General features: G+C 45.7%; 7 protein-coding genes across 7 annotated transcripts; 5 read left to right on the top strand and 2 right to left on the bottom strand.

The window, feature by feature from the left end:
• Positions 1 to 115: 115 nt before the first annotated feature.
• On the top strand, positions 116 to 1,618 carry TRUGW13939_02931 (uncharacterized protein; the record flags this gene model as incomplete). Its single annotated transcript, XM_035486118.1, has 4 exons — positions 116 to 307; positions 365 to 503; positions 572 to 680; positions 736 to 1,618. The coding sequence occupies 4 exons, from the start codon at positions 116 to 118 to the stop codon at positions 1,616 to 1,618; spliced, it is 1,323 nt and encodes a 440-aa protein (XP_035342011.1).
• A 410-nt stretch (positions 1,619 to 2,028) lies between these two features.
• Positions 2,029 to 3,168, bottom strand: TRUGW13939_02932 (uncharacterized protein; the record flags this gene model as incomplete). Its single annotated transcript, XM_035486119.1, has 4 exons — positions 2,029 to 2,185; positions 2,241 to 2,765; positions 2,813 to 3,003; positions 3,061 to 3,168. 4 exons carry the CDS (start codon positions 3,166 to 3,168, stop codon positions 2,029 to 2,031), a joined length of 981 nt encoding a protein of 326 aa, XP_035342012.1.
• A 776-nt stretch (positions 3,169 to 3,944) lies between these two features.
• Positions 3,945 to 4,424, top strand: TRUGW13939_02933 (uncharacterized protein; the record flags this gene model as incomplete). Its single annotated transcript, XM_035486120.1, has 3 exons — positions 3,945 to 3,974; positions 4,034 to 4,200; positions 4,259 to 4,424. The coding sequence occupies 3 exons, from the start codon at positions 3,945 to 3,947 to the stop codon at positions 4,422 to 4,424; spliced, it is 363 nt and encodes a 120-aa protein (XP_035342013.1).
• A 1,788-nt stretch (positions 4,425 to 6,212) lies between these two features.
• TRUGW13939_02934 (uncharacterized protein) lies at positions 6,213 to 7,795 on the top strand (the record flags this gene model as incomplete). Its single annotated transcript, XM_035486121.1, has 3 exons — positions 6,213 to 7,418; positions 7,471 to 7,536; positions 7,586 to 7,795. 3 exons carry the CDS (start codon positions 6,213 to 6,215, stop codon positions 7,793 to 7,795), a joined length of 1,482 nt encoding a protein of 493 aa, XP_035342014.1.
• Positions 7,796 to 8,094: 299 nt separating this feature from the next.
• TRUGW13939_02935 (uncharacterized protein) lies at positions 8,095 to 9,172 on the bottom strand (the record flags this gene model as incomplete). Its single annotated transcript, XM_035486122.1, has 2 exons — positions 8,095 to 9,053; positions 9,124 to 9,172. 2 exons carry the CDS (start codon positions 9,170 to 9,172, stop codon positions 8,095 to 8,097), a joined length of 1,008 nt encoding a protein of 335 aa, XP_035342015.1.
• A 2,573-nt stretch (positions 9,173 to 11,745) lies between these two features.
• Positions 11,746 to 12,284, top strand: TRUGW13939_02936 (uncharacterized protein; the record flags this gene model as incomplete). The annotated part of the gene is made up of 2 exons (XM_035486123.1): positions 11,746 to 11,870; positions 11,918 to 12,284. 2 exons carry the CDS (start codon positions 11,746 to 11,748, stop codon positions 12,282 to 12,284), a joined length of 492 nt encoding a protein of 163 aa, XP_035342016.1.
• Positions 12,285 to 15,923: 3,639 nt separating this feature from the next.
• Positions 15,924 to 16,868, top strand: TRUGW13939_02937 (uncharacterized protein; the record flags this gene model as incomplete). The annotated part of the gene is made up of 3 exons (XM_035486124.1): positions 15,924 to 16,152; positions 16,209 to 16,444; positions 16,518 to 16,868. 3 exons carry the CDS (start codon positions 15,924 to 15,926, stop codon positions 16,866 to 16,868), a joined length of 816 nt encoding a protein of 271 aa, XP_035342017.1.
• Positions 16,869 to 17,443: the final 575 nt, after the last annotated feature.

The raw sequence follows: 17,443 nt of genomic DNA on the forward strand, positions 1-17,443 counted from the left end.
GTGCAGCTTGCTTACTTACTACTTACTATAAACAGTCAACATCATCATTGAATCTACGTTTCCTTGTTGTTGTTATTAGTTTTCGACAGCTGATGCAAATCGTCGAGAAAGAGAAATGTCTTTTCCATTTCGCGTCGTGGAACACGTAGTTCCAGGACAGTATATCAGGGAATACCCACGAGCAACGTCGACGTCGCAAGAAGAAACGCTGCATCTGGCTGTTAAGCAATATATCCCACTGGACAATCCCAATCCCAAACCAGGCGATGTCACCATCATCGCGGCGCATGCGAATGGGTTTCCCAAGGTTGGTTTCTCTAATGTCTGGATTTACGAGGAGACTCTCTCTGACAACAGGACCTAGGAACTATATGAACCACTCTGGGAAGACCTGCACGCGCGGGCAAAACGTCAAGGGTTCCAGATACGCAGCATCTGGATGGCCGATGTTGCGCACCAAGGCCAGAGCGGAGTGATGAACGACAACAAACTCGGAAATGACCGTAAGTTTTTTTGATTCAACCAGAACTCATAGTATGCCGTGCTGAAAATCAAACGCTTTTTTTTATAGCAAGCTGGTACGATCATTCGAGAGATCTTTTGCATCTGATCAATCTCAAACGCGATGAAATGCCCCGTCCGCTTGTAGGGATAGGTCACAGCATGGGTGGTGCACAGCTGTAAGTTTTGCTTGCCCAAGTCATTACGCAGTCAAAAAAAAGACTAATTGTCAAGAATACACTTGTCGCTCTCTCTGCCCCGTCTCTTCCACAGTCTAGTATTACTAGATCCAGTGGCGCAACGAGAAACGACACAGTATCCAGAAAAGTTCGAAGGAAGATACGTTCCTCTAAACACCATACTTTCAACACACAGACGGGATACATGGGCCTCTCGGAAAGCCGCACTGGAAAGCTTCAATCGCAGTCCCTTTTACAAAGCCTGGAACCCACGCGTTCTGGAGAGATGGGTCCAATATGGACTCCGAGAGCTACCAACTCTCACCCACCCCTTGCCATCGACAGACCAACAAAAGACTAGCGAGCGGCCAGTCACGCTGAAAACAACGCGGCATCAAGAAGTCTTTACCTTTTCCCGACCAAACTACGACTACGACACCACAACCGATAAACCTGCCAGTATTTTAGATACTCCAGATCTCATACCCAACGAACGAAACCCACACCCTTTCTACCGAGTAGAACCTATCCAGATCTTTAACAATCTACCACACCTTCGGCCCAGCGTGCTGTACATCTTTGGCGGCCAATCAAACATGTGCCTACCACACATGATGGAAGACAAGCTCAACACCACCGGAATCGGAGCCGGCGGCAACGGCGGTGTCGCCGCAGGACGAGTCCAATCCGTGCTTTTCGAGGACAAGGGCCATCTACTAGCTCAGGAAGCGGTCGTTGAATGCGCCGACGCAGCTGCTGGGTTTTTTGGGGCTGAATTGAAGCGGTGGAAGGTCGAAGAGGGGGCATTTAAAGGGCAGTGGGATCGGAAATCAAAAGTGGAAAAGGTTACGGTTGATGAGCGCTGGCTGAAAGAGGTTGGGCCACCGCCGTCGAGGCCGCCGAGGAATACGGATGGCAACTCAAAATCCAAGCTATGACATGTCCCGTACCTCACCCTGTTCGAACGGGTTGAAGGTCTTCTTCTCTTCGTACATGAGAAGCTATACGGAATAAATACAAATAAATACAAAAAATTTTCTGGATATATTCTATTTTGCAGTCTAGTGGTTTCTGTATCCCAGCTAATGTCAGAAACAGTTTCCGGATCTTTTGATGAGATATATATATATATACTCGCTATGAAAACACGCCATGACATGGAAATCAGAATGCCCTTAGGGACACGGCATCTGAAACCGTTGGTCTTTGGCTTTTAAGAAATATGGAAAAAATCCAAAAGGATGGTCTATAACGTAAAAGAATGTTTGTTGTCGTAATCCATTTTGAACACAATTACCCTGTCAAATGCTCGAGGTATTCATCAGGGAAAACCGGCATGGGTGTGTTTTTAAAGGTTCTTTTTGATCGGCGCGCGGACAATCTCCGGGAAACTCCATACATGCGGCCATGACAGCATGTATTCGTCTTGCCTTTCGTTCAGGATGTGTCGAAGCCAGATGCCCCAGATAAGGTACAGGTATGCGCCGAAACCGGTCATTAAATGCCTAATAAACATGTGAGAAATCGAAAAAAAGGGTGCAAAGCAGAGCCAACACTCACCACCAACCATGCCCTTCCAAGAAAATACCCCAGGGAAGACCTATAGTCTGCCTCCACTGGCGGATTGTGCCGCAAAACTGGTTATCCAGGAACCAGATGCCGAACCCGCCGAGAAACATACTCAGGCCGAAAACCACCATGAACCACATGGTCTTGAGCGTCTTGATGTCGCGCTGGTTTTCGTATTCTTGTCGCTCCTTGCTGAGGACTGGGAGTCCCTTCTTTTCGCGGGCCAGACGGTCCTCTTCGCGAGACTTGCGCCATTTGGGACGCAACGCTACCTCCATGGTGTACATGCTGCGCAGGACGACAACGGTTGTGAGTAGAGCATATGCGTTTTGGTGGAACACGGGGTCTTGAAGGTAGTGATAGTATAGGGTGATGAACACGGCCAGTCCGGCCAAGGCCAGGGCGAGAAACACTCTGGTCGGCGTTGAGCGCGAGTACGAAAACGAAGCATAGCACATGAGGCACGTGGTGTAGATCATGGAGAGCTCGTCAACCAGCTGCATAGGGTCTATTCCGCTGTTAGTATTTATGCATACTGAAAAAAAAAAGGAATTCAGATGAACTTGCACTTTAAAGTTGAATGGAACAAAAAGCTGCCCAAGCCAACCAGCAGGTATCCGGCAAAGGCGACTTGGAAGACACTATCGTGGCCATGTTTCCGAATGTTCAGTATACCCTTGATACCCAGCCACAGGAACAGTAGGTTGGTCAGCGAGTTTACAATTTCTGCAGAATACGGAGTTGCGTAGTAGTCCTGTCAACGGAGCTGGGTTAGAATAGAGTCTGATGGAATTCTGGGCAGGGATGGCACCTCTTCACACCAATTCAGTGTCGATGTCACGGGGCTCCAGTATCCGGCCTTTGATGGGGGATAGGGAATAAAAGGGAAATGCGGCCAATGCTCCTTCGTTGTCGCCATTGTCGCTGATCACAAAAGCGCCGAGGTGGAGCTCTAGGCTGCCGAGACAGGTTGTTTGACGGGGAGGTCAAAGCGAGAAGGAGGAGACAGGAAATACTGAGTATTATTAAGTAAGTAAGTAAGCAAGCAAGATGAATCAGAAGAGAAGGGACAGATATGGGGAATATCTGAGAATCGGGCCGTGACGTCGACGAAGGCGGCGACGAACGGCTGCCTGAGGGCTGAGGCAGGCTGAGCCTTCGCTGCTTACGGAAGCTCCCCAGAGCCGAGCTGATTGGGCGGTTATTCGCGGGCCAGCATGCCAATGATTTATTGAATATTACAATATTAATCTTCAAAACAATGGCTTAAATGTCTATCTCTACTCTATTTTTTTCCGTCGCGATCCTGATGTTTCTTTCCTTTCCGGCATACTGCCGGCTGTTAGTCTAGTTAATGGCCGATTCTCTTCCGCTGCATCCGGCGGACTCGCCAATCGCGTCTGCAATAGTAAATAAACAGTCTACTAGTGGATGGTGGCATTGTGTAGGGGTTAAAAATATACGTAAAAAATAACTAGAACATACTAGTTATAGAGTTGTTTGATCCTGCCGCCGTTTGTTTCAGAATCACCAGTGATGACATAGTCGTCGTAGCTCCCCTAGCCCTAAGCCCTATACCCTGAGTCAGCGCCCAGCAAAGTATGGCTGCGGGGCAACTGCAACTGCCGCGGACTGCAAGACAACAACATCGTTCAGTTTGTTTACCATCAATTGTTATACAACTACACCGCCAAAATGTCTATTCCGCCCGAAGCTCTGCAGAAAGTAAGGCGTTTTTTCTGATGAACAACAATACGGAATAGTCCTTGCTGATTGATACCTAGCTCGTCCAAGAAATCGAGTCGCAAGCCATTGCCTCGCAACAGCAGATCGGCGTTGTCAAGGCTCAGATCTCTACAAAGCAACGCGATATCCGGCTTCTGCAACTGACCTCGAGCGAGCTGGCATCGCTGCCAAAGGATACTAATGTCTACGAAGGCGTGGGCAAGATGTGCGTGACTCTTTTTTAGTTGCTGCTGGTTTACACCGCTAATTGATAAAACCTGCAGGTTTATCCATTCGCCGATAAATACCGTCGACAAGCGACTATCTTCCGAAACCGAGACGCTCAAAAACGATATCACCGGGCTGGGGAAAAGACTGCATTACCTTGAAACGACGCACCAGAAGAGCAAAGAGCACATTGAGCAGATATTTAAGGGGAGCAGCGCATAAGCAGAAGCAGGAAAATTATGTGCGAGCACATACAGTCCATCGACTGGGCTGTTCCATATTGTATTAGACAGTGAGTTAAGTGACAGTCGATATTTACCGCTACTGAAAAGCAAATCTGCCAAAGGAGACAGCAAGATTATGCTGGCAAATCAGTTCTCATATATCATGCCGAGCCGAGTATGTGTTTTCATGATCAGAATACGACATCCCAGGGAAATTCACTTTGCTGGCTGTCAAGAAGGGCCGTGATCAAGTCCAAAAGAAACACGGAGCCGCCAACCCTCTGCACGCCCTCGAATGGAGTGGGCCAGCGTGTCTATTGATATCAATTTTCTGTATATAGCCAATGGAGATATCTAACAGATTTCAAGCCACGTCATCGATTGGTCCAGTCTATTATATCAGTTCGACCGGGGGATATCTCTTGTATACTAGTAAGCGCTTTTAGTTAGCTGTATCAAGCAACCATGCCCAACCATCTTGTCGGGTTCGGGGGACCTGAAACAGCGGGCCCATTAAAAAAAAAAAAAACGCCTAAATTAATTGCTTATTTTAGCTTCTAGGATCACCGCTGGCAATGGTCAAAAAGACTCTAAAGTCAAGACCTGAAACAAGCATCTGCAAGTGCATAACCGCGCGGCTCGACACTGCATGTACAGGCCGCCAATCACGGTAGGGGATCTTCAGTTTCAACCTAAATATAAATTTTCATAGATTAAATTTTTCTTGTATAATTTTTTTTTTCAATGTCATCTTTTCTATAGAGCAAATCATATGCTTGGCTAAAGACAATCCGACTAACGGATGGCGTCAGGTGCGAGCGTCGTGCGGCCCAATCAATCAGCCCGGTCATCGGATCCTGCAGCGAGACCAGCGGTCATCGGTCAGGCGCTGGCGATAATAATAGAATGGGGCAGGAGAATCTGTCAGAATCTGAATGTTTGCGCTGGATAAGCTGCATATTGTTCTTTTTGGAAAAATAACACGGTGCAAAGAGATTCCCTGTCAAGTGCGCATAAATGAATTGTGGCTGGGGATGACATCACTGCACTGCAAAGAGCCGCAGACAAAATCTTGCAAAGAAGAAGAGAAGAAGCGCCTCAGCTGACTGCATCAAGGAATTGCCAACAACTAAGACCGGGGTGCGCATCCCTTGCGTCGTCAGAGGCAATTCTCCGGGCTGTAGATGGCTAGTGGACAAGGTGGAGTGCAGATGCATGTTGGTACTAGGTAGTATGTACCTTTTGTAAGCCTGTCACTGTCCAGACACGCGGGCCTGGCCAGTGGAAGTGGAACTTGGACAGAGATGAACTACGATGAAACAGTATGATTCGTTTCATATGCCTTGAGTTGACCAAGGTACTCCTCCATACATGTAGAGAGTGTGGGCTGGGTCGGGCCCGGCCCGCCCGAGCCAGACACGAGGCGATTGCAACGATAAACGAAGATAGAGAGATCGAAACAGCGTTATTGGGCGCCAACTAGGAAGTAGACTGGCTCAGGGACACGCGAACTTGACGCCCGAGTGGGACTTTTGTCTTGATTAACACAGAGTACTTCGTACACCAATGCACAAAGTTGTTCCGAAGGTCAGGCTCTCCCTCGCACCTGCCGCCGGCCACCCCGCTTCGCACTCAAATACGAATCGCACCCCACCACCGGGCTTCAGCTGAACACTAACTAACCTCGCTCTCTCGTCTCTGCCTTTTCAGCTCTTTTCATCTCTGCTTTCACTTCTCTCATCCCGTTCTGTTTTCCATTTGTCTTCCTTCCCAGAAATCTGACCCGATGCCTCGCCGGTATATTCTGGACGACAGCGAGTCGTCTTCCTCGGAGTTTTCCGAGACAGACATCTCGCTCAGTAGTCCCCATGGCCGTCGCCGCGTCAAGCGCCAGTCCTTCTCGCGCTCTCGCCATCGAGTGAGCCCGGACTCGAATGCCTACCTCAACCCCAACCTCATCTCGACCGTGCGCCGCTCTGCCTCGACTGGGGGGAACAGGCGCCGCCGGGGAGGAGACGAGCCCATGGTGATCATCGATGTGAACAACGACGTCCGCAACAGACAGGACTCGCGTGACCGCCATGATCGCTACGAGCGCACCGACCGTCACGACCGTCATGACCGCCACCAGCGCATCGTTGACTTTGACGATGACGATATCGAGGTCCTACGACCTCACCGTCGCAATAGGGCTTCCAGCAATGTTTCTGCAACGCGGACCCCATCCCCTCGCCAGCAGCAGCGCGACTGGGAGGTCCTGATGGACCAGCGCATTCTCGCCCGAAATGATATCCGCCAGGACTTGGAAATCACCAAGCAGCAGCAGGAAATCGATCGTCTGGAGCGCCAGCTCAGTCGGCACCAGGAGAAGAAACGCTCCGAGAAATCTGAGCGCCGTGAGTCCCATTCTCGTCACCGCTTCGAAGAAATCCACTACGAAGATGACCTTGCCGAGAAGCTGCGCAAACTGGATCGCCTAGAGAAGGTCAAGCGAAATGAAGAAGAGCAACGTCTTGCCGAGGTCCGAGCAAAGGTCAAGAGACTTGAAGAAATGGAGCGCAAGGCCGAAGAGGAAGAAGAGGCCAAGCGTATTGCACATGAAAGGCACCTGAAAGAAATTGAAGAGCGCGAGAATATCAAAGCCGAGAAGGACCGTCTTAAGAAAGAGCTCCAAGACGAGGAGGCACGCAAAGCCCTCGAGGAGTCCGAACGCAAGAAGGAACTTGCCATTCTCAAGGCACAGGCCGTCGATGAATGGAAGCGCGCTGAGGACTCCAAGCGACTTAAAGAAATCAAGGAGAAGGAGCAGAAAGACAAGGAGTTTAAAGAAAGACTCAGGGCCGAGTTTGGATACAGCGAGGAGCAGATTGAAAAGCTACTGAACAAGGAGAAGAAAGACGAGGAAAAGAAAGACAAGAAGGAAAAGGAAAAGGAAAAGGACAAGGACGGCAAACTAGTGATCCTAGAGCCAGAAAAGACCACATTTATCAAGGTAAAGAGCACTCGTCGAGTTAAAGGTAGTGTTTTTCTAACCCACGCTATAGGTGCATAGAAAATGGCTGTTGCCTCAAACACTGGACGCCTTCCGCCTGCCATGGGGTTGGGATGAAGTAAGTTCTCCAAGCGTTGTGTGTTGTGTATTTACTTACATCGTCTCAGCGCGACCCCAACTATATCATCATCAAGCAATTCATCACCGAGGAATTCCAAGAAGAGCTCTTTTCACACTCTCGCCGCATCCGCGAAGGCAAGCTGGTGACCGAGACATCGACGACTCTGACCGAGCTCAAGGTCAATGATCACAAGAAGGATAAGATGTATCTCGTCCGAAAGAAGAATCCTTCTGGGAAAGCTTGGATTTTCACTTGAATTCGCTACTTGAGTCCGCTACTTGGGTTCCGCTAAATTGGGTTTCATCTTTTACTTGGATTATGGGCTTGTATTTTTTTTCGTTTCGATTTGGATGCTTACTTGATTGGTTATATTTTTGTTGATATGATTGCATGAATTTATGAAGTGAATTAAGCGCATATTCTTTTAGCATTATTTATGCGACATCTACAATTGATGACCTCTAAAAATGAGCTGGGTGTTGCCGAATCCCCAAACGCCAACCTCTATTGTACACATAACCTTGTCCCAATCCGAAGTTCATAACTTCAAATAGTTTACAAACTCATCCCCTCCTGGACAGACCACCTCTTTTCCGCACGCATAATCAATTCTTCATACACCGTCCAGGCCAACGCCGAACTAATCGCTTTCCGACCCATCCTCAGCCCGAGCCCGCGAAACAGACCCTTGCCACCGTCTTCCTTGACAATCAGCTTCAGCGCATGGAACATGTTTCGATACTTTTCTGGTCGAAGTTGAATCCTTGTTTTGACTGCGTCGAATGGGTTTGTGACGGCTGTGGCGAGACCTGCCGCAAGAGCGCCCGAGGTGAAGTTTACAGTAGACGAGGATATATTTGTGTTGTTGTTTGTGGAAGTACTTCCCGCCCAAAACCCAGAGAGATTGCGTTTAAACTGCTCGTAAAAAGCAACATAAATACCGGCGTACGGCGCATCACGCACCGCCGTGGCTCCAAAGCCAGCAAAGAGGCCGCGGATACCCTCGGTACGAAATATGTCCCTGGCGGCACTCCCCAGACTGCGATAGGCGTAGTAGTCCGACTCATACCGGACTTTGAGCACGGTGACGGGCATCATGATGAAACCCGCGGCTGTGCGCGCGACAGCGCCTGTGAGCAGGTTTGCAGTGTGGGACAGTTTTGGTAGTGCTGATGAGGAGTAGCCGTTTTTATTATTGTTGATGGTATTCGCAGCACTGCTACCGGCGAGCGCCATGGCCGGCCCTCGTCGCGCGACTTCCTGGCGCAGCGCGTTCAAGGATGTAAAGTACAAGGCTGATCCGAAACCCGTTCGGAGAGCAGACGGGAGTGTGCCACGCCATAACGAGCGGATCGGGTTCGGCGAGGAGATGATGGAGCGTAGAGTAGCAGAGAGCGAGGCGGTGCGAGTAGATTGCTGCAGTCGCGTTTTGAGGAGATCGGCGGGTTGGAGGAGGATCGAAGAGGTGAGGCCGGAAGCCAGTCCGGCGAGGAAGTGGAATGTAGTTTTGGATGCTGTTTTGGATGAACCTTACTTTAGTTTTTTTTATAATTCTTTTCATCTTGGGAAATGGTTGTTACTTACAGGCTGGTACCTTATTCGATGGCGATACCGCCGGAGAGGCATGAGCCATGGTGGGTGAAGCCGGCTTCGCGGCTTGTTACTGCTAAGCCGACTATGCAGTCTCCGCGGTCATGGTAGCACCAAAATATGCTCTCGTAGATATAACAAGCGCGGCGTTTGGTACAATATTGTTTATCCTCTGTAGCGCAGACAATGAGTTGTGAAAGTTGAAGTCTTGAAAAGTTGAGTGAAGTCATCGGTTGGAATCGGCGGCTGCCGATTGGCCGATGAGCATATAGTGACGCTAGTCTAAATACATAATAGCGTTGTTCCGAAAGCGGTAATTGCCATACAATAGTATTTCCTTATCATTATTTCTCTTAATCGAGCCCGTGAATAATCTGCTATGCAATGAAGAAATCAATGTGAGACTCCTGATAGCAATATTCCCAGCATAAGTTCTTGCTATCTTGAATATGTCAAGGACTAATATTGCACATAATGATAAGTACCGTTAGTAACAATTTGTATGTTTCTCTATATTATTACAAATCTCCAGTCTCAAGTAAAAAATTTCAATGTTATCTAGATCATAGTTATTGGACGAGGCTGTAAGCCACAGTAGATAGTCTTGTTTCATGGTTTGAAACCTAAATTAGTAAATATCACCAGTGTCCCGCAAGCAAGACGCAGTGACATACCAGCGTCTGTGCACAATATCGTATGATAACAATTAGTTGTTATAGGATCAAACTTTACAATCCAATGAACGTGGCTGTTTAAGTTAAACTAGACGACAATTTATTACTATTTCTTTCTGTAATCAAGTCATGTTCCCCTGAACATTTCTCTTTCATCAGTCTTTCCAGGCCCATTAAAGCAGACCTGAAATGTTGTTTTCAGAGATTGACGAAGACTCACCAGCCCAAGTTGCGGTGGTTGTCATTTTTATGGTTCTACCAATGAAGGCACACTTGGTGTCCATCGGGAGATCTGCTTGTCATCCTGATGCGATAGACAGTGCACCAACAAAGGAAGTTTCAAGCAACCACGCCAAAGTTAACGCGATACGCAACCGACAAAGGATAACGGAGCTAATACCGACAGTTTCTCTTTATTCTGCAAGTACTCCCGACGACATCACAGACCTGCAAAATGTCAGCGATTCCAAGCCATGCGACCAAAAAGCTTTCCAGAGAGAAGAAACCACATGGCGACAATCATCACCCAACAATATAAGCTCTACCAGTGTACCTGTGAGGAAATATGAGCAAACTGTTGCGGTCGTTCGTCCCTCGACCAGCCCAACGCAACCCATATCTCAAAACCATCGCAGAGTCGATTTTAACAGGCCCTCCTCGACCATACCTCTCAGAGATTCTCCTCGATGGTCCTTATTTCCTATCCTCAAACGAAGTCCTTCATGCACCTCCAGAGTTTGATTCTAAAGCGGAGACCAACGGGCACGAGCTGCACAATATTCGGTGGTTAATAATGAATGTACGATAGCTGAGCCTACGTCTAAGGGCTTGCACAGGACTCTTCCACCGACAAATATCTAACACAACGTTAGGCCTTGTCCGATAAAATTAGGCTAATACTGAGCTATTTAACTAGAAATTATCCATAGAGGGTCAGAAATATCTGGAACTTTTTAGACATCTACGACTCCGTATTATTCCGACTCCACGTAGTTGAAGTCAACACTGATACAACTCCTTTCAGTATCTTGACCGCCTTTCTTGCCATCCAAATTGACTCCATTCCACAGTACTCACCCTCGAATTTCAATATCTTCCAATCCAAATACTCATAGACTTCCAGATAGTCTCACCTCTAAAGACTCTCAAAGGACATAATCATATCTCACTCAAGTGGACTCCTTGGGCAGGCCCCTCCCCTAGGCAAGCTTAGGCCTTCAGACTAACCTTTTAAAACACATGATCGCCCCAGAGACATCTGACTCCCTTAAAAGGCTCATTTGCTTGCGAAATGACATATAAGCTAGGTCACTAAGCATAGATGCATTGGTAGTAAAAATACACTAAGCACTTTTATATAAATTAGGTTTTAGAGGTCTGTCAAAAAGAGCATAGGCTATAGCGGCATAGTCCACAGAAGAGCAGCTGTATCCAAGTAAATACCCACAACTAATCAAAATCTGCGACATGGCCCGTTCGTTAGGTGGACTTTTGGGACGGCGATCAGACCACAACCTTATCCACAACTGTCTCGACGGTACACTCAATCCCTCCGTTGATTTCTAATAATCTCTCACGCTGCGCTTAATGGCGGATCAATAGCGAATCAATTGAGCATAGACACATTTATCAAGGATGAATACAATTTCCACACCTTCCTAAGATGCCCCTCACCCTGGTTCTAGACTTCACAATGCTATCGTTTGAAACCATTCCAGCTGCTAGATATAATAATAATGTCGCAATGCCACACTTCCAATTAGAAAATTTAGGTACTTAAAAGCTGGACTTTTATCTCGATGGATTTGAGATTGTATTGCCTTCTTCTCGTTGTTCGTTTCTGGGGTCAATCACACTCTTTACGATTCTTTCCTGACTCTCAACCACATATTATCGCTTCTTCTTTTGTATATCGTTCTCTTCTATTCAATACACTTTCATCATGAAGCTATCTGCTGCTCTTGCAGGGTTTTCCGTTTTGGCATCTATTCTTGCCTTTCCGGCACCTTATCAAAACTCTACTACGCTTTCTGTGAGAATTCTCAAGCTGTTACTCACTGGCTTTGCGTCTTTACTGACATAAATCCTAAGAGTTCGTCAGCTATTTTTAGCAGTCGGGTCACTGCCACTCCATCGTCGGCCATCACCACTGGCAGTTCTGTTAGTAGCCCCAGTGCTGTGATCACCGGAATTCCTCATGTCACCACCACTCCTATGGTCAACGTTACTGTCCCTCCTCTGATCCACCCCAACGGCACTTCTATTATAAGCATCAGTCCTGTGGTCAACGGCACGGGTCATGGAAACACTACTGCCCACTGCGATCTTAAGAACCCCAAGACTTGGGGCCCTCCCTTTGGCCCTGGATGTAAGATTCCTCCCGGTTGGGTCAAGAATGGTCGTCCTGACGCTCCTGCCCATGGATGGTACCGCAACCATCCCCGTCGGTTCCTGCCTATTGGACGAATCATGGAAGTGTGAAGGAAATTCAGGTTATCTGCAAAAAGAACCCCCTATTCCTTGGGTCTAGGGTGAATTTTCTTCTAGTAGGACGAGATGCTGTCTGACTGCTGAGCAGCAAATGCAGATATGTGCGGTGTGATATTTTCTTTCTAGCTCGCGCTGGCGCGAGCTAAATCAATTAAGCTCTTTTACTTGTTAGGAAAAGTCTTGAGTTTACAAATATTATCTAAAAAAGATTATCTTTAAATTATAAATATAGACGCACATATGTCTATTATGTTTCTATTATAGGTGTATACAAGGGGGCGCAACTCCCTCCATAGTACTTTGGCTGTAATATTTAGTGTTTCATAAGGTTCCGAGCTTGGCTTTTAATATGTTGAAGCGTTGTTAACAGAGGATAATTATATACTGAAGATGTGTTTTATACTATTAGTAACGGTTGTGTTGATATTGTTTTAATAATATATGTCCTTCTATTATCACTTGATATCTCTGCTGCATAATTCTTAATCTCTCATACTGTAAACTCTTGTTAGGCAAGAAAATGAAGTAACCAAGTCTAATTTCTATTGTAGGTATATATGAAAGGGGTATAAATTCCTTTCATGTATAGTGGCTGTAATGTTTTATTTATTTCGTGAGGTTGAGAGGTAAACTTTCGGGCGTGTCAGTACGTTGTTGACAGAATAATCGCGTTATTGAGCTCCTCCTGGCACTCAGAGAGACAGCCAAACTGTTTCTGTGAGAGTTCCCAGCGGACACCACGTGGAGGTGGGAGCTCATAGTCCGCCCAAGGAATTGTTTCTAAGGAATGGTCTTTTTCATAGATCAGGCTAGTTGAATGATTGATTGATTGATTGATTGATTTATAAGCTATACAGTGTATATCTATAAATACAGGTGTTTCCACATCTTGCTTCCAGAAATCAAGCTGTTCCCTCCAGGATTAGGGTTAAGCCTTATAAAAGGTTTTTTCTTTTTTTCATTGGAAGAAATAATTGTATTTACTACGTGGCCTGGTCTACTGACTGTCCAATGTCTGCGTGGTAAAGTAAGTTGCGTTCTTTTTCTTCTACTTTTGTTCCTATTGTTTTCCTAACGTGACACAATGACTAGGCGCCACAATCCTGGCCGGTCCTCGCTTCGATCATGTCCCTGATGGGATGCTCGTAATCCCCGAAAATGAGCCTGATGCATTCATTTCGTACATCCTAGAGGGGAGCCGGCTGTGCAAAGTTGATGCAGCAGGGGGAGAACGTCAATGTGGGGGCCATAGATGAGAATGACACATTCTGCTCTGCGGACGACCAGGAATGTGGGATCATCATCAACCTCGTCAGCTCATACGTCAATGGGGCCCTATTTTGGGATGGAGGGGCAGGTAGAAGATGAGGAGGAGGTGGAGGGGGAGATGGTTACACTGACCGAAGCGTTTGCTGTCATGGACGTTTGCACTGCATTATAACTCGGATTAATTTCAATGCTTCGTGTCTGATTCGTCTACGTAGGCCAAGCGGCCGTTAGCTAACCTGAAAGTCACACAAGGTCAATGGAAATAAGCTACGACAACACCTCCTACTCCAAATATACATGTGTCAAACCGGAAAAGATCTCCAGCAGTATTCCCGGCTGCCTATCGGAATAACACGGCGTGTTGGCGTGTTGAGGCTTCCACCCAGGTATAGACAAGCTTTGAGAACGGCCTGGCCACAGTCTTTCTCTTCCTATCTTCCCCTTATCCTGCACGAGACCATTTTCAGTGTCCTGCATGCCTATAGCATCTTGACGCAATTGTGGACATAGCCGCGTCATCAACGCTATCTCTGTATTCAAATGTTCTACAACAGAGCCCCTGTCTATACCGAAAGCCACCTTCTGCTCTATTATTTCTCAATGGGCGTCACCCCAATGGTACGAAGAACATGGTCTGTCGCCAAAGGACCAGATAATAACGCAGCCAGCCACACTAATCTACCTTGTCTCCATTCAGTACAATGGCTCGACTCTCATCCTGTAAACAAAGCATGGCTGTGTGGCACTTTGCTAGACCATAATTTTCGTTACCCCTCCCCTCCTTGTCAGCGGTTTGTGTCTTATGATCCTATCTAGTGCACCGTAAGCATGGAAGGTGGATGGAGTAGACAAACGAGAGATAAGTAGAGGACAAAAGCCCACGTAAAGTAGATCAAGAATCGGTCTCTAAATACAGTGGTACCCGAAATCTCCTTCCATGTTTTCGCACATACTCATCTGTTCGAAACCCTAATCACTAAGACATATCTAATCCGTAAACGGTTACTCTATATTTCCAGCGTGTTTTTACTTCAACAAATATATTACCGAACAAAGAGATGTATAGATAACTTATATTATAATAATACTAAAAGTACTATTACTTCTTTAATGCCTAAAGCTCTTTATAACTATCTCACTCTTAAACCTAGGTTATATATTAAAAAAATAGCTATCTTTTTATAGAATTAATTCAACATCCTGCCATCTTTATCAAACATTCAGCAAGCCCTTACGTAGACAGAGTAGACTGAAAAGAAAGCCTAGTAAAAAGTTAAAAAAATAAAATTCTACAGACAATCAGGACCACCGAAGTACTGTGGCACTAACTATAGTTGCGGAGTCAATTCCTGATCCCGGTGACATGAAACGCCCTGTGTGATGAAACACCGACCAGGTACCTCTTGTCTCCAGCAATCTCACTCCTCAATTACGTGTTATGTATGAATTAAATTGGATGAGGATGATATTGACTTGATTGTCTATCCGATCTCCGTTTTGATGGGAAAATTATTGAGGTTCATGGATTACGGTACGGCGCGTAATAGCATGGACAACGTTCATTATCGCATATTAATTACACCATCACAATAATACTTACAGAGGACTATTCTACAAAAATAAATATCAAAACACAACATCTATTACTAGAGGTTAGTCGGCAGCAAGGAAAAAGTACAAGTTAATCTAGATGCCGGATTTGGCAACTGAATGCCACTGCTCCACATTTCTACGAGTAATCCCCATTCTGGGCCAAGCTTCGGACTCCGTGTATTGAAGTGGCATGTTGCACAATTAATACAGTATAACAGTATAACATTCCTACTTGGTATTCAATTAGGGCCACTCATATAAGGCTAAGACGCCTTGGAAAATGTTATATACTGTAAGAGATGTGAATATATTACCCTTATACTCCCTTTTTTAAACATACCTTAGTGAGAACAAAATAACTTACTATAAATAAATAGTTTAAAGCTTGTTATAACTATTTACTCTATATTGAAATTGTACAAAAGCAGCTATTATCTACATATTTTATATATTATAAATCAAAGTAACACAAAAGATGCGTTATAATAAAGAATGAAATGCAGAGACAGCAATAGCTGTCTTGCTTTACAGATTATAACAAAAGTTACTAATGCATAGCGTAATTTATTTATAGAACTGTATCACTAAGTGAAGAAGATTATATACCTATTTCTAGAAGCTAATCACTTATCTTCTTAGCTAATTCTATTTAATCTTTTATACAATACTTAGATTCTCTCAGCCTTTTGGTAGAGTCTTCTGCTTATCTTTATGATTATGCATGCTTTCTATTATTAGGTCCTATAAAATTGACGGAATAGAAAGAACATGCCCTATCAGCCACTCCTGCAACCCGAAGACGATAATGGATCTGACGTCGAGCCAGCAAAAGAGTGGTGCCATTTTGAATGCCAGCGATGTTCTAAAAGACGGTCGAGTCCCGTCGTGAAAGCGCTTTACATGGCACTTTTGGTCTCTTACACTGCAAACCTTTTTTTCGTTTACCAACGGTACATTGTGCCATGGGAATTGGCGGGAAAGCTGCCTTCAAAATTCGGTTTGTTTACGTTTAAATTTTCTTGTAGATGGCGCTTCAACTAATAGAAGTTTCAGCTCATTTAAAGCATGATGTTCCTGTCGAGATGACCTCTCATTCCAACTTTGACAGCCTCAACCGCACAATTCAGGATCAGGCCTGGGCCGATCCTAATCTAGAGTCCTGGGGTCTTTTTCTAGCTCTTAATGACGATTACAGCGCCTCTATGGGATTGCCCTACTCACAGCGGTGGCCATGGGATTCGCATAAAGGCACCTACATACCGATAGCTGCACATGAACTCCATTGTGTAGTAAGATAAGATACTCCGACGGTCTCTTTCTCAGAAGGAAAACCTTTGCTAACTGGCTATATCTCATCTCCAGCACCTTCTCCGTTCCGTCATCAACGAGAACCACGATGGCCTGCCACGTGACAATCAGACTTGGCCGTACAGCCATGCATTGCACTGTCTGAACGTTCTGAGAGACTCAGTCGTATGCCATGCTGATGATACACCGATGTATACCGGGCGATTGCATAAGAACATCCTTGAGGAGCAGCCCAAAGCTGGTGTGGGTATGGTAAAGATGTGCCGAAATTGGAGTGCGTTGGTGTCGTGGGCGCGAGAGCGCAGTGCGTGCTACAAACCCATTCATTGGTTTGAGCAGGGATTTGACGAGATTGAGAGATACAAGTTTTGTCCCGACAAATCCACCCCTTGGAAGCCAGTCTAAAGGAAGTAAATTATATTGTTTAGATACATTTTCCTGTACAATCGCGCGTGGTATCATTTTTCTAAACCCTAATGCGAAGTTTCCAAGTATGCAAGAAATTCTTTTCAACATTTTGCAACACTGTATCGTATGAATTACCAGAAATTTTTATCAATAGGCACTTTCTTCAAAGAGTTTGGCGACTAATTCTACGATTTACAGGTGGAATAACTGTGTTTAACATTTTGAGGCTCTTGGAAGACTTATACGTTAGCAAAAATAGTACTGAAGTTGGTTCCCCTGCTTGGTATGGTATAACTTTAGGTCGGCTTTACAGACGTTGGTATATACCTACCTTTAAGCATGGATAACTTCGATTTTAATGTAGCTTGTACGGTTTTACCATGCTTTTATTATCTGGAAGACGCCTCCTCCATACATGCCAAGTTTTGAGGTTCTATATCTACCAGGGTCCTGCAGCAACTGGTATAGACGCGCTACAGCACAAGTTTTGGTGACTTTTCTTTTCTATATTTTTCTTCTTTTGTTCAATCGCATCTAAGGTGATATTATGGTATTTTTTTGCATGCTGGAGT

The sequence above is a fragment of the Talaromyces rugulosus genome, chromosome II (genome assembly GCF_013368755.1).
Source record: "Talaromyces rugulosus chromosome II, complete sequence".
In the NCBI taxonomy this organism is placed as follows: Eukaryota; Fungi; Ascomycota; class Eurotiomycetes; order Eurotiales; family Trichocomaceae; genus Talaromyces; species Talaromyces rugulosus.